The 16313-nt window shown below is 41.6% G+C and overlaps 1 protein-coding gene across 3 annotated transcripts; it reads right to left on the bottom strand.

Annotated features, from left to right (window-relative positions):
- Positions 1 to 8716: 8716 nt before the first annotated feature.
- Positions 8717 to 13798, bottom strand: TREML1 (triggering receptor expressed on myeloid cells like 1). Of its 3 annotated transcripts, XM_023212766.1 has the most exons (6): positions 13642 to 13798; positions 13154 to 13486; positions 10662 to 10764; positions 10196 to 10284; positions 9645 to 9697; positions 8717 to 9302 (listed from the first exon to the last, which is right to left on the bottom strand). In XM_023212766.1, the coding sequence occupies exons 1-6, from the start codon at positions 13682 to 13684 to the stop codon at positions 8988 to 8990; spliced, it is 936 nt and encodes a 311-aa protein (XP_023068534.1). In that variant the 5' UTR covers positions 13685 to 13798; the 3' UTR covers positions 8717 to 8987. The 3 variants fall into 3 exon arrangements, with proteins under 3 accessions (XP_023068534.1, XP_023068533.1, XP_023068535.1); XM_023212765.1 differs by lacking the exon at positions 9645 to 9697; XM_023212767.1 differs by lacking the exon at positions 13154 to 13486 and having other exon boundaries at positions 13642 to 13759.
- Positions 13799 to 16313: the final 2515 nt, after the last annotated feature.

The following is a 16313-nucleotide window of genomic DNA, read 5'->3' as shown; positions in this document are numbered from 1 at the left end:
CCAGAAGTTAAAACCAGGAGTAGACGGGAGGCCTGGAAGGCTTTAAGATGAACTGATTCCATCTTTTGTAAGGTGAGATCCATTAGCAGATGAAAAACTATGACCCTAATAAGGAAATTGCCATTACTTAAGGAGGGCTGGTAGTGCAAGTGCCTTGGTGTTGCCCTCTTTTGGCACAGATACGGTAATGGGCTCCTAAGAAGTCAAGGAGTCTTTTGAGAAGTACAAAGGGTTATGGGAATCCATTTCTCCTTTGTGCTGTGTGATTTGGGCATTCCCAGGTAAAATTGCGAAGTTGCCAGAGTATGTGTAACTTTAGCTTTCTCCCTTTTTCTTCTCTTTGGAGTTGCCATCTTTGGCCTTTATCTATTTGATGGTGTTTCTTCCGCTGAGTAGGATCTTCCCGTTGATTTCTTACACTTTGTAACTCAATCATCTAGTGCCCATAGGGTGAATTTGCTAATGTTATGATAGCTGCAATTCGTTATTTACTTACTTGTGCTTGAAATACATTGTTTAAATCCTATATCAATTCTGTGAGTCAAGTACTATTATTATCCCATGTTACAGATGAAGAAATATAAGCCTAGAAAGAGTTTACCCCAACAAACATAGCCACAAAATGATAGAGCTGAGCTTCTAACTCAGATTTGATTCCAGAGATTATGCTAGGCTATGCAGGCTTTCATGGGAACTAGGCTTTCCTGTACCCAGTCTTTACTATTCTCTTCAAATGGCCAAGATCAGAACTTTAAGGACAGGAAGGGAGACGTTTATGAAAGGGAGGCCTGCACTTACCCTTTAAATCATGCAATCTAATCTATACATTTCCTCCTTCCACTTTTCTCCCTCTTGCTACCTTTCTTTTTCCTGTCCCTCTATTCCCTTCATCTTCCCTCTTGCATTCCTCCCATCTTACTCCTTCCTTTCTTCTTCTCACCCACTTTCTGTCCTTCTCCCTCATTCCTTTAAATTTCTGGGAGGTAATATAGAGTAGCAATCCAGAAAAGGACTCTGGAACCAGATAGGCTCGGTTGAAATTCTAACTCTGCTGCTTATTAGCTGCATTCATTTGGGCATATAATTTATCCTTCTATATGCCTCAGTTTCCTTTTCTGTAGATGGAGATAAAATATCCTCTTGTCCTAAAAATAGGACAAAAGACTGTCAATGTGAAGATTAAATGATTATAAAGCACCTGGCATATAGTAAGCACTCAGTGACTGGTAGCTATTATTATTGGTTCAGCTTTTATATTTAAAAGTAGATGTTACATTTATGTGGTAGGAAATTCAAAAGAAACAAGTGTATAACAGTGAAAAACTCTTTCCCATCTCTGTCTTCCAGACACCAGTTGCCCTCCCCAGAGATAATCAGTGTTACCACTTCCTTGTGTACCCTAGCAAAATTGTTCTATGCACATGTAAGCAATAGTATATAGTTACTGCATCCTTCTTTCCCACAAATGGTGGTGATAGGTAATAACACCCTGCAGTACTTCATCCTTTTTTTTTTTTTTTTTTTGGCATTCCCTTTTGGCGCTTTTTTTTTTTTTTGAGAAAAAATTCACCCTTTTAAGGTATACAATTTGGTGCTTTTTAGTATATTTGTAAGACTGTACAATCATCACCACTATCTAATTCCAGAACATTTTTATCACCCCAGAAAGGAACTCTGGTCCCATTAGGAGTCACTCCCCATTTCCTCTTTTCCCAATCTTTGTAACCACTAATATATTTTCTGTCTTTAAAGATTGGCCTATTCTGGACATTTCATATAAATGGAATTATTATACATGGCTTTTTCTTTCAGTTAGCATAATGATTTCATGGTTTATTTATGGTGTAGGGTTACTTTTTATGGCCAGGTAACATTCCATTGTACCACATTGTGGCACATGATGCCACATTTTATTTATCTGTTCATCAGTTGGTGGACACTTAGGTTGTTTCCAGTTTTTAACTATTGTTATAAATAATGCTATGGTAAACATTCATGTACAAGTTTTCGTGTGAACATAGGCTTTCAATTCTCTTGAGTATATACCTATCTTGGCATTTCCAGGAATTTCCAGGTCATACAGAAATTCCGTGTTTAACTTTTTGAGGAACTGTCAAACTGTTCTCCAAAGCCTCTGTACCATTTTACATTTTTGCCAGCAATTTCCACAGCCTAGCCAACACTTGCTTTGGTTTGCCTTTTTTATTATAGCTATCCTAGTGGGTATGAAGTTGTATCTTATGATGTTGATTTATATTTCCTTAGTAACTAATGATGTTGAGCATCTTTTCATGAGCTTACTGGACACTAGTATATCTTCTTGGAGAATGTCTATTCAAATTAAATGCCCATTTTTTTAATTGGAGTTTTTGCCTTTTATTGCTGCATTTTATGAGTTTTAAAAATATATTCTGCATACTGGACCCTTATTGGATTTGATTTGCAAATATTTTCTCCAATTCTGTAAGTTGTCTTTCCACTTTCATGACAAAATCATTTTGCAAAATGAAAGTTTTTAATTTTGATGAAGTCAATGTGTCTGTTTTTTAGTTTGGATCTTTGTGCTTTAAGTGTCATATCTAAGAAACTATCAACTAGTCTGAGGTCACAAAGATTTACTCATGTTTTCTTCTAGGAGAGAAAAATCACCTTTTTATTTTGGCTTTTACATGTAGGTCTTCAATTTATTTTGAGATAATTTTTGTATATCATGTGAGGTCATGTTACAAAATCATGCTTTTGCATGTGGCTATCCAGTTGTCCTAGCACCATTTGTTTTTAAGCAAAATATTATTTCACTCATTTAATTGTCTTGACACCCTTGTTGAAAATCAGTTGATCTTAAATGAATGGGTTTATTTCTGGCCTCTCCATTTATTCTGTTGGTCTATATGTCTATCCTCATGCCAGTACCATACGGTCTTGATTATTGTAGCTTTATAGTAAGTTTTACAATCAGGAAGTGTGAATCCTTCAACTTTACTCTTCTTCTGCAAAATTGTTTTGGCTATTCTGGGTCCTTTGCATCTACATATGAATTTTAGGATTGGCTTGTCGATTTCTGCCAAAAGGACAACTGTAATTTTGATAGGGATTGCATCAAATCTATAGATTAATTTGGGAAGAATTTCCATCTTAACAATACTAAGTCCTCTGATCCATGAAACTGGGATATCTTTTCCATATATTTAGATCTTCTTTAATTTATTTCAATAATGTTTTGTCATTTTAATGTATAAATATTAGACTTCTTTTGTTACATTTATGCCTAAATATCATATTCTTCTTGATACTATTATAAATAGAATTGTTTTCTAAATTTCATGTTTGAATTGTTCATTGCAAGTATATATAGAAATACAACTGATTTTTGTGTATATATAGTTTTCTTTTTTTCTCAGACAAGTTACATAATGTGTATTGATTTTGCATCCTGGAACTTTGCTGAACTTACTAGCTCTAAATTTTTTTTTAGATTCCTTAGGATTTTACATATGCAAGATCATGTCATCTAAAAATAGATGCTTTTCTTTCTTTCTAATCTGGAATCCTTTTATTTCTTTTTCCTCCCTAATTTCTCTTTCTTAGAACCTTTAGTACAATGTTGAATAAATGTGGCAAAGAGCGAATATTCCTGTCTTATTCCCAATCTTGGGGGGAAAGATTTCAGTCTTTCACCTTTAAGTGTGTTGTATGCTTTTGATAGATGGCCTTTATCATCTTAAGGAAATTCCCTTCTATTCCTATTTGTTGAGTATTTTTAACATGATATGGTGTCAGATTTTGTCAAATGCTTTTTTGGCATCTGCTGAGGTGACCATGTGGTTTTTGTCCTTTGTTCTATTAATATGGTGTAATATCACATTGACTGATTTTTATATGTGAAATCAACTTTGTATTCCTGGGATAAATCCCACTTTGTCATGGTGTATAATGCTTTTTATTTGTTACTATATTCTATTTGTTAGTATTTTGTTGAAGATTTTTACATCTCCATTGATAAAGGATGTTGGTCTGTAGTGTTTTTGTTTTTGTTTTTTCTTGTGATTTATTTGTCTGTTTTTTGAATTAAGGTAATACTGGCCTCATAGAATGAGTTAGGAAGAATTCCCTTGTCATTTATTTTTTAGAATAATTTGTAAATGGTAGGTTTTAAAATTCTTTAAATATTTAGTAGTATTCACCAGTGAAGCCATCTGGGCCTGGGCTTCTCGTTGTGAGTTTTTTTTTTTTTTTTTATTACGAATTTAACCTCTTTACTTGTTATAGATCTATTCAATTTTTTATTTCTTCTTGAGTCAGTTTCAGTAATTTGTGTCTTTCTAGGAATTTGTTCATTTCACCTAGGTTATCTTAATTTGTTGATATACAATTGCTCATAGTATTCCTTTATAATCCTTTTTATTTCTTAATGTCAGTAGTTGTCCCTCCAATTTCATTCTGTATTTTAGTGATTTGAGTCTTTTTTTTTTTTCTTGACTAGTGTAGCTTCAAAAGGTTTATCAATTTTGTTGATCTTTTCAAAGAACCAACTCTTGGTGGTGTTGATTTTTCTCTATTATTTTTCTGTTCTCTATTTCATTTCATTCATTTCTGTTCTAATTTTTATTATTTTCTTCCTTCTGCTTGCTTTGATTTTAGCTTACTCTTCAGTCTAGTTGCTTCAGGTAATTAGGTTGCTGTTTTGAGATCTTCTTCTTTAATGTAGGTGATTAAAGCTATAAGTTTCATTCTAAGCACTGATCTTGCTGCATCCCATAAGTTTTGGTATATTGTGTTTATATTTTTATCTCAAAGTGTTTCTAATTTCCCTTGTGATTTCTTCTTTAACACAGCTGTCATTTAGAAGTATGTTGTTTAATTTCTACATATTTATGCATTTCTAAAATTTACCTCTGTTACTAATTTCTAATTTTTTTCCATTATGGTAAGAGAACATACTTTGTCTAATTTCAATCCTTTTAAATTTATGGATACTTGTTTATGGTCTAATATATCGTGTATCCTAGAGAATGCTGCATGTACACTTGAGAGGAATATGTATTCTACTGCTGTTGGGTGGAGTGTTTTATAACTGTCTGTTAGGTCTAGTTGATTTATAGAGTTGTTCATGTCTACTGTTTCCTTGCTGATTTTCTGTCTACTTGTTCTATCCATTTTTTAAAGTGAGATATTGAAGTCTCCAACTATTACTCTTTAATTTTCTATTTGTTCCTTTAATTGTCAGTTTTTGCCTCACATTTTTTGAAACCCTATAGTTAGGTGCATATATATTTATAATTGTAGTATCTTCTTGATGGATTGACTTTCTTGTCATTATGATGTCCTTTTTATCTCTAGTAACAATTTTAAGTCTTAACTCTATTTTGCCTGATATTTGTATAGTCATTCTAGCTCTCTTTAGCTAGTTTTCATGGTATATGTTTTTACTTTCTTTCACTTTCAACCAACTTGTGTTTTTTAATCTAAAGTTTTTCTCCTATAGGCAGCATGTAGTTGGATCATATATTTTTAATCCATTCTGCCAATTTCTGCCTTTTAATTAGAATGTTTAATCCATTTACATTTAATGTAATTACTATAAAGTTAGATTTATGCCTGCCATTTTATTTGTTTTCTGTTTGTCTTATGTCTTTTTGCCTCTCTTCATCAACTACCTTCTGTTGTGTTAAATGTTGTGTTAAATAGATAATTTTAACTTTAGATTTATAATTGTTAATCTATGAAGTTCTCTTTTAAATCAGATAGATAGGGAGAAAGACATTTTTCCTAAGTAAACATTCCCTCTATTGATGCAAGTCTTTGGTTAATTTCCAGAGTTCTGAAAAAGTTGATTCTGAATATATTTGCCAGTTTTCTTGTTTCTTGTTGCTGTTTTTTTTGTTGTTGTTTTTTGTTTTTTGACAGAGTCTTGCACTGTCACCCAGGCTGGAGTGCAATGGCACAATCTTAGCTCACTGCAACCTCCACTGCCCGGGTTCATGCAATTCTCCTGCCTCAGCCTCCTGAATAGCTGGAATTACAGGCATGCATCACCACACCCGGCTAATCTTTGTATTTTTAGTAGAGATGGGGTTTCACCATGTTGGCCAGGCTGGTCTCGAACTCCTGACCTCAGGTGACCCACCTGTCCCAGCCTCCCAAAGTGCTGGGATTACAGACATGAACCACCACACCCGGCCTTCTTGTTGCTTTTTGGAGGAGAGAGTTTTCACAGGTTCTTACTCTGGCATGTATCAGTTTTAATATATGAGTTCTTTTATGGCTTCTGAGTTTGGTTCGTTCTTGAAAGGGCTCTTTTCTCTCTCAAATTATTTTAACTATTTCTCAACAGTCTTTCAACTATTTTTTAGGCCAATTTTATCAAAATAGTATTTACATTTAGGAAAATGTACCCATTTTAGCGATAGGTTTTTGACAAATATATATACCTGTGTAATCACTAGCACAGTCATTATAGAGAACATTTCAATCAGAAAAGTTATTTCAGATCCCTTTGTCATCATTCCCATTCCATCAATACTCCCAGCTTCGACACAAAATACTCTCATTACATTTTTCATTGTCTTTGTGTTATTTCTCCTTTGTCATTTTTTATTTCACTCTTAAGTTGCCTAATAGTGTCTCTTTAATTTCATTTTATTTTAAAGAAGCTGTTCTTTTATGTATTAGTTATATCATTTTTCTTTTAAAATTAACTTCGGTGGCTCAAGCCTGTAATCCCAGCACTTTGGGAGGCCGAGACGGGCGGATCACGAGGTCAAGAGATCGAGACCATCCTGGCTAACACGGTGAAACCCCGTCTCTACTAAAAAAATACAAAAAACGAGCCGGGTGAGGTGATGGGCGCCTGTAGTCCCAGCTACTCGGGAGGCTGAGGCAGGAGAATGGCGTGAACCCGGAAGGCGGAGCTTGCAGTGAGCTGAGATCCGGCCACTGCACTCCAGCCTGGGCGACAGAATGAGATTCTGTCTCAAAAAAATAAATAAATAAAATAAAATAAAATTAACTTTTTGAGTAAGATGCTTAATTAAGAGTGTGAATTTTCCTCTGAGTACTTCTTTAACTGAACTCCAAAGGTTCAGATATGAGGAGGTCATCTCACCATGTTGCCTGCATTTGCTTTGCTTTATATTGCATGTGTTTCTTATTATAAAATTTAGAATGGCAGTATTTTCATCTTAGAAGTTACTTTTACAACTATGACTTTGGTTGGTATTCACAGACTTCCTATCATGATCAATGATGGAATATTTATATTTCCTCTTCCTTACCACTCAATTGATTGTTATTTTTCTTAGTATTTTCTTTTGAACTCAAAAGTAAAAATACACTTTTTACTTCTGACATGTTCTAAAAAGTTCTAAATATATTCAGACCATGGTGAGTTTTTCCAGAGAGTTCTTTTTAGTCTTTATTCTGCCCTTTTTTCTGCCACCTCACCACTCCCCAGCAGGCAGTCCCTAGTCGTCAGTTGATTGGTGGGCAAATTGGAGCCCAGGGCACACCACTTGTCCTTCTTCCTGAGGTGCTTAGGCCAAGCTTAGGGCCCCTCCAGATGGCGAAAACCTCTTTATGCCTAGCTATTTGTGATTGTAACAAGACTGGGTTACTGAGCATTTCATCCCAATATGGGCAAATGCATACATCCCTCAGTATCTGGGGGGGATTAGTTCTAGGACCCTTGTAGATACCAAAATCCGTGGGTGCTCAAGTCCCTTGTATAAAATGGTGTAGTGTTTGCATATAACCACACATCTCATATACTTTAAATCATCTCTAGATTACTTAAAATACCTAATACAATATAAATGTTATGTAAATAGTTGTTATACTGTATTGTATAGGGAATAATGACAAGGAAAAAGTCTGTACATGTTAAGTACAGACATAACCATTTTTTTCTAATATTTAAAGAAATATCTAATATTTCTTTTTTTTTCAATATTTTTGATCCACGCTTGCTTAAATCTGTGGATACAGAACCCATGGATATGGAGGGATGACTATATTTTCAAATTGAACAGTTTCAGAAGAAATTCTGGCAAGTCCTTAAAGGCTCTTTCACCCCTAGCCTGGACTAGCTTTCATTTACACTTGACCATGGCCATTCCTTTACCATTCCTTTTTCCCTCCCCTTCATTTCTCCACGGGGCCCTTCCCGGGCTCCAGAGTTTAGACCAAGGGAAACAGTGCTACTAGATGACCACCTAGTTAAGAGACAGCCAACTCTGGTAAGACTGATGTCTGAAAAGGTCTTCTAGTGCTTGAAAATCCTGTGTCCTGCCAAGGGACAGACTTGGTGTCTATTTCCATTTCTGTCCTTGTTCCTGTTTCCTTTCAGTCCCATTTCTCACACACCATTTGTCCTGGGTCTCTCTTAACTATCGTTAACCTATCACCACCCCCACCCCATCATATGGTGTCGCATCATGTCACATATTCACAAGGTGCAGAGCAGAAAGGAGAAGAGCTTCCTTAACTCAAGCAAATGAATCTGTACTTGGAGGCATCATGAGAGAAGCAAAAAAAACTTTTGAAGAAGACTTTTCAGCATCCCTTGAATCAAACTGCACTGTAGTGACCAGAGAAGGAAACCATTTCCCCATTCACAAGAGACAGGAGATCATACAGCACAAAATTCAGACCAGAGTCTTTTCCATTCACAGGCCAAGAAATTAGTCACACTTGGGCAGTTTCCTTTCCCATTCAGCCATTAAGAGTTTGCACATCATTATTAGGATTTATTTAGCCCAGTGTGTAATGGCAGAAGAACCAATGGGGGGGAATGGGGTGCAGGGAGGTCTTCCCCAAGACATCTCAGTCATATCTGAGCATCACTTTCCCTGACAGTAAAGTTAGGACATTGGATTAGATCTTAAAGTCCCTGGTTGCTCAGATATCCTAAGGATCCTAGGGCATGAGCTGGCTGGCTGGAGGCACAGAACCCCTAGGGATGCTCCTCATGAGTTTACAGTGTGATGAGTTTAGCTGGATGGCGTCTGATTGTTAGGTGGATTCTGGGCTGGCCCACAGGAGGCCCCTCCACCCTTGTTCCCTCCCGGGAAGATGACTGTGGCATATGTCACAGGCTTGGAGCAGACCAGGACCTTAGGAGGTAGAGGGGGCAATGAGGATGGAGCTGGGAGTGATGGTTTTCCTGATGGGGGATCAAGAGGTAGGCTGGTGTAAGTGGTATTGTCAAATGAAGGTGGTGAGTCAAGTCTAATGTGTGGTACATCCAAAGGCAATTCAGCAGCCAGTCCAGAGTTACTGACGTGGTGGACCACTGAGGAGGGATTCTGAAACAAAAGCAGGCAAATCAGGAATGCCTCCCTCTGCCCCAGATCTCCCTTTGGTGGGAAGCCCAGGACCACACTAGGTCTATCTCTTGAATCCTGAGTATGTCAGTGGGCAAGAGGGCTTCACTGTGAAGATTTTCAAGCCCCAAGTTTCTCCCCAAGTCTAGGAAGGTGGGATGCCAAGGGAGACCATTAGTGTCAAGTTTATAGCATTTAAGAAGAGGGTTTCGACCCCAGCTAGGCCCCAGTCCTTTCTCCACCCCATCATCCTAGGACCTCTCAGTGAGTGTGATGAATGGAAAGTCTGGGGAATTTGGCTGCGGGCCTGCAGAGGCTTCTTACCATGCCTGAAACTCTGCTGCTCAGGAATCGGCCACTGACACCAAGCCTGTTCCCTGGCAGAACAGACAACAGCAGCATAGTCTGCTTCCAGGGCTGGCTCAGAGCCCTTCCCTCACTCCCTTCCTTCAGAAGCCTCTGAAACCTCTTCACTACTGCAGACTCACCTTCCCCACTCCCACCACCAAACCTTTACCCCTTCCATCTCCCCAGCCTGCTGGAAATCTCCCCACCCACTTATGGTTTCCAGAGCTCCCTTCAACCCACCTCAGCACTCAGCCTACCTCCTGAAACCCTTTCCCCACCTTCTGCAACGCCTTTCCTGCCATTGCATTGCCCCACCCTTTCTAATTCCTGTCTTTCCGCAGGCTGCTCCCATTGAATCTCCTTCCCTCCCCTCCATCCCTCAGCCCTGGGAATTCTAGGATATGGGGGACTTAAGCCCAGGTAAATCCATTTGTAGGGGGATTGGACCTAGACTCCTGGCCTTATCTACACAACTGGTTGATACAGGAATAGTAGGGCCAGGCTGAGATAGGAAGATAGCCACCTACCTTTGTTCCTCTTGGCCATCACAGCAAACAGCACCACTGCTGCCACCAGCAGGCCTACCAGGAGCACAGCACCCCAGATCAAGGGGATGCTGAGGAACAGAAAGGGATAGGCAGGCTTAGACCTGAAGCCTGTGGGGAGCTGCTGGCCAGGAGCCCTGGAGCAGCCACAGAAGGGTTACATTCTCAATTGGGAGAGGGAGATGGAATAGAATGAGGAGGGCTGACTGAGGCAGGGCAGAAGAGGGACTCATTAAGGTGTCCTGGCTGAAGATTCACCAGATGAAGGGACCATTGCTGAACCAGGACAGAGAAGTATGTATCTGTCTGTCTGTCTGTCTGTCCATAAGTTCCCCAGAGGTGGGAAGAATCATAGGTTTTCCCCTTCGATTTAGTTTGGAGCTCTAAACAAGTCATTGTCTCCACCACCACCCTTTTCCTGGCCTCCCAAATCCAATCTTGTCAGTACCTCTTCTCATCCTGGCTGGGTTCCAAGGGGTTGGCACTGCCTGCAGGGTCTGAGAATGCGTTCTCAGCCAGACTGCCAATCTTATGGATCTCTTCTTCGTCCTCTGTCAGGCCAGGAACGGAGTCAGAAGGAAACATTTAATGAGTGCATGCCCATGTGGGCAGGCTTCAATATCCTGTTGAGTTCTGAGGGACTAGAGGAGTGGAGCCAAGGAAGGATAGGACCCCAGGAAGAAACACAGAAAGGGGAGGATGGGATATTCTTTAGGGGCCTGTCATTCCACAGGTCAGGAAATGGCACTGGCTTTTTATGTCTTTACCTGGTTGTGACTACACCCACTTTTCCCTGTACCACCAGCTCCCCCATCTTCCCACTGCATTTCTTCCCTTTTACCTGCTCTACCCCTTACCCCTTTGGCCTTATCAAGCTGTTCAGTCTGTGTAAAAACACCTACTGGATGATCTGTACCCACCTCTCCTTCCCACCTGAATAGGTTTCTCCAGTTCTCATCCTCAGGGTGACATAGCTCCTGGCTCTCATGGGTCTTAAATGGGGCCTCCTCACATACCTGCAACCCTGCAACCCCAGCCCAAGCTCTGCCCTCAGGACTGAAGGAAATCTGGGTGGGCCCTCATATGATGCAACACTAACCAACTGACCCTTGCTGAGAGCCTTGCTGGGATCCTGAGACTCAGTTTGAAGACAAGGCTTCTGTCACCCATAGGATGTAATTGACTTCTGGCTGCAGGACTTGGGGTTGGTTTCTCTGGGCCTGGAGACTTGTCTTAGGAACCTAGCCAGTCCTTTCAGACCAACTGGAATGGGACCTTGCCTTGTTCTTGAGAGATTAACCATTCCTACTCCCCATCCTATGCCACACCAGGAATTGGGGTTGCTGTGGCACATGTCCTGCCCTCCTGGTGCCTATTAGGCTGCCTTTGACCACCTTCTCTGAAGCTAAATGCTTGCCTGAGCTGCAAGCCACATCATCTCTGGATGCTATGCGCCACCTGCCTGCCTGAAAATTATTCTCCACAGCACCTGCCCCATAGCAGCAGGTCGGGGGCCCAGGTCCCTGCCTCCCTGACCCTCCTCCCAGAGAGTCTCATCTTGTCACAATTTGCCTTTTAGGGAGTTAGAACCTGAATTTAGTAACTCAAAGTGTCAAGGAATGAGGAGGGCAAAGAATGACAAGGATTAACAATATATTTATAAGACAATAACCACGGGCTTGAGATGAGAAGGATTCTAATGACAACATAGTCTACCCTCTTATTTAGAGGGAAAAAAACAAAGGAAGGGGCTGGGGCGGTGGCTCATGCCTGTAATCCCAGCACTTTGGGAGGCCAAGGCAGGCGGATCACTTGAGGTCAGGAGTTTAAGACCAGCCTGGCCAACATGATAAAACCCCATCTCCACTAAAAATACAAAAATTAGCCAGGCATGGTGGCGGGCACCTGTAGTCCCAGCTACTCGGGAGGCTGAGACACAAGAATCACTTGAACCCGGGAATCCAAAGTTGCAGTGAGCCAATACTGCCATTGCAGTCCAGCCTGGGCAACAGAGTGAGACCCTGTCTCAAACAAAACAAAATGAAACAAAACAAAAAACAAGGGAAGGGAAAATGCTCTACTTAATTTTATTATTTGGGGATTGGGCATAAAATACTTGAGAAAAGGAAGACTTAAAGGTGAAAAAAGGGCCAGTTCCATAAAAGAAAAGGAGTGGCTGTCTGTGCTTGAGGTAGCTGACCATTTTCCCTCCAGAACTTTATTTTTAGAACATCCTATCTTTCTTTTAAAAACCCAACTTTTTAACATTTTAACATTTTATTTTAATAAATGCTTGTATACTAGAAAAGTTATGGGCTCTGGGAATGAAACTGCAAAAACAATGTCTTTAATACTGAAAATAGGGTCAAGAATATTGGCTTAAAATATTAATGACACTTTTTCCATTTTTAAAACGAAAGGAGTTGAAGTAGTTCAGGTACTGAATGTACCCACTTGTAGGTGAGACATACTAGATGCCCTGTGAAGGCTTATAAAATTAAATAAGGTATGAATTCCATAATTCTTAAGCCGTCAAGCCCACTGTTACAGGAATAAAACACTGAAAGCTACAAAAATTAATTCTGGTTTTATATACTCAGATTCAACATTGTTTAAAATATTTCTAATTAAAAAATAAATTAGCATCAAGTATGTTGAAAATGCTGGAAGAAAGAGGCCAAATCCCTGGGGTGGGAAGGACACGCCTTCCTGTTGGGAAGTACACTAGTGTGGAAGGGGGATGGGGATGGTTTTCAGCTGATTTATCTCAGACTTCCCACCCAGTTTGGTTTCCGCTCCCTGCAGAGCTGTCAAGAGGATATCTCCTCGGAATGCCTCCTCCCCAGGGGCCCCCACTCCTCAAGAACCCAAGAGCCCTGGCAATAGGTGGGGGTGGGGAGGGTAGGTCCAAGGGGTGGTAGCTGACCTAGGATAACTCACCTGGGGGCAGTATGTTCAGAGAGACTCTATGCAAAATCTGGGGCCCCCTGGCCCCATCCACCATGCAGCCATACTCGCCAGCATCCTCCTCCTGCAGGGTAACCATTTCCACCTGCAGCAGGCCCCCACCCAGGTCTGTGAGAAACGTACGCCTGCCCGCTGGAGCTCTGCGATCCACAGCTGAGGACACCAGGGGCTGGCACCCCTCCGGCGAGAACCGGCACCACACCTTCTGAGCCTTGACATCCTGGAGCCTGTAGTGGCACTGCACCAGAATGGAGCTTCCCACGGGTGCCTGCAGCACCTCGGGGAGGCTGCCAACTATGCCCTGACCTGGGGAAGGAAAGGAGGTGGGAATTGTGGGCCGGAGCTGGGAGCACCTCCCAGCCCAGCTGCTGGTATGGGTGTGGCGTTCACAATAACACTTTACTCCTGGGCATGGGGCTGAGCATATGGGGCCCGGAGCTGCAGCTCCTCCTGAACCTTACCTTCTAGTCCCAGGAGCAGCAGCAAGAGCAGGTTGGGGCCCATGGCTGGGCAGAGAAATGTCAACTCCTGGGCTTGCCTGGGGACTGACACAGCATTCCCCTGAGGGCAGGAAACATCTGCCTGAGACAGTCACGTGGGGTTCTCAGTGACTATGGGGTGGGAGACAGGAAATGATGGGCACCTCCAGGAGTGGGGAAAGGGAGTTCTTCCAAGCCCTGGTTGGCTCAGTGTTCAGGAACTGCCCTGAGGGTAAGGGTGGGCAAGACAGGATGAGAAGACCCAAAGAAAGCTAGAAGCCTGCAGTGGCTGGGGCCCAGCTAAGGGGTGAGATGGGAGGATTGTGACAATTGGAGGACAAGAGAGAAAGAGGAAAGATGATCTTCAGGATCTTCCTAATACAGAATCTGAGGGTGCACAGCTGTGAAGGAGGAAGGTAGAGTGCCCTGCACCTCACCCAATGCCATTCTCACTCTCAATTCTTCGGGAGTGCCGCCCCACCTCCCAAGCTTTTAAGAGGTTGTCCTTGCATGCAGTACAACCTCAAACAGGAAGTTTCACCTTGATCCTGTACCCTGGACTGGGTCTTTCTTCATTTATTGTCCTGGATACTCTAGACCCCTTCCATCTGGATCCGCATTCTTCGGTTCTGGGAAACGAATTATTTCTTTCATAATTACATGTCCATTTTCTTCTCCCCCTCCCTTTTTCTGCAACTCCTTAACTAGTTGGTTATTGAATGTCGTGTGTTCATTTCATTTTTATATCTTTTCTCTCTCATTTTCCATCTTTTTGTCTCTTTTGTTCTGCCTTCAAGATTTCCTCATTTTTCTTCCATCCTTCTATTTTTGTCTTTTAAAATGTTATTTTTAAAATATTTTTTATTTACAAGACAAGATATTCCTCGTTCTTTGAGCATTTTAAAATTCTGGCATACTATTTTTGTTTCATGAATGCTCTATCTTCTCTGTTGGAAGACAATTCTTCATGAATATTTTCACATTGCTGCATGTTCTAGTCCTTCCGTGCAAAGGGTACTGGCCAAGTTTTTTGGAGGGTGATTGAATAGCAAACATGCCTTGAGTGCAACATCCAGAGATTTGCTCTCATTCTTCCTCTTCTTCACCGGAGATTTGTTTACATTCTACAGTAAAGTTTTCTCTCTCTCTCTCTCTCCCTCTCTCTCTCTCTCTCTTTCTTCCAGAGAGGAAGATACACCAAATTCTCTATATAAACTCCAAGTCTCATAATTTGGGGGTTTCTCTCCTGTGATCCAAGCTCACTGCCTGCACAGGAGGCTCCTGGCTCTCATTCATGTTGCCCTGTGGAAATGGGCTCAGGGAACTGGGACAAAGTGTGAGTAATAAACCTAATAAACTCTCTGACCTCAGACACAGCGGAAGCACCAGTGGTCAAAGAGACTACAGCAGCTGAGGATGGTTAAGAGGGGAGTATTGCTCTAATCTGGAGGGTAAGGCCTAGAAAAGGGTCTGGAAAGGCCGTTCTCCCTCACTCCCATCTCCTCCCTTCTCACCTCCTTTTTTCCTCTTTTTCCTTCCTTCCTTTGGGAGCAAGGGAGTGAGGAATGGGAAACTGGGAGCAGGAGCTTAAGAAAACTAGTTAATGTGTTAAACTGGGTCTTGTGGAAGTGGAAGATTGGGTGACCAACCTCCCCTTTTTGCTTGCGACTGAGGGGTTTCTTGGGACTGAGGGGTTTCATGGGACTTTCTGTGCAAAAACTGAAAAAGTCCTAAACAAACCAGAACGGGTCACCCTAGTTGGTGATGTGCTTGCATCTCTCTTACCAATGTATATCAGGCTTTCTCTGATTGCCTTATAAGGAAGTTATTTTCATACTAACAAGCCACCCGGGCATGTTGTATGAAGAGGTGAACTGTATTCAACGCTGGACTAAGTGTTGAATATGGTCCACTGTGGGTGCTGGGACAGAGGCGACCAGGCAAGTTCCTGGCCTTCACAGAGGCATCATGTTGCTGGGCGTTAGATGGAGGAAACCAGTGTTTATTGAGGACCTACTATGTGCTAGTCGCCTGGCCAAGGACCTTCACAATGTTATTTCTTTCTTTTTTTTCTTTTGAGACAGAGTCTCACTCTGTTACCCAGGCTGGAGTGCAGTGGCACAACCTTGGCTCACTGCAACCTTGGCCTCCTGGGTTCAAGCGATTCTCTGCCTCAGCCTCCCACATAGCTGGGACTATAGGCACGCACCACCATGCCCGACTAATTTTTGTCTTTCCTTTTCTTTTGTACAGACAGTGTTTTGCCACGTTGGTCAGGCTGGTCTTGAATTCCTGGCCTCAAGTAATCCACCCCCCTCAGCCTCCCAAGGTGCTTGGATTATAGGCGTGAGCCACCATGTCAGGCCACAAATGTTATTTCTTTCAACCCCACAAAAACCTTGCAAAGTAGGGGAAGTGGGTGTTTTGTTTATTTATTTCTACAAGCGAGGACACTGAGGTTTAGAGGGATTGAGGAGGCTGCCTAAGATGTCTTAATAGGAGGCAGAGTTGAAATTTGAGGCCAAATGGCCTCACTCCCCTTCAGTCCAGAGTGCTCCCAGAGAGTCTGAGGCAGGGGAGCCTGGGTGATTCCAATCCAGAGGGGAATGTCTCTGACATGGCAGAGAAGGAAAGAGAAAAGGCCAAGCTCCCAT

Source organism: Piliocolobus tephrosceles, chromosome 5, assembly GCF_002776525.5.
Source record: "Piliocolobus tephrosceles isolate RC106 chromosome 5, ASM277652v3, whole genome shotgun sequence".
NCBI lineage: Eukaryota > Metazoa > Chordata > Mammalia > Primates > Cercopithecidae > Piliocolobus > Piliocolobus tephrosceles.
The sequence above is the reverse complement of the archived record's forward strand: the minus strand, read 5'-3'. Positions and strand labels throughout refer to the sequence as shown.

Coding starts and splice junctions, on each gene's coding strand:
- TREML1 (XM_023212766.1), bottom strand. CDS start 13,684: ATGGGCCCCAACCTGCTCTTGCTGCTGCTCCTGGGACTAGAAG. Junction 10,765..13,153: donor TCTGAACATACTGCCCCCAG/GTGAGTTATCCT, acceptor CTGGCCTGACAG/AGGACGAAGAAGAGATCCAT. Junction 9,303..9,644: donor GCAGCAGAGTTTCAGGCATG/GTAAGAAGCCTC, acceptor CTTTTGTTTCAG/AATCCCTCCTCAGTGGTCCA.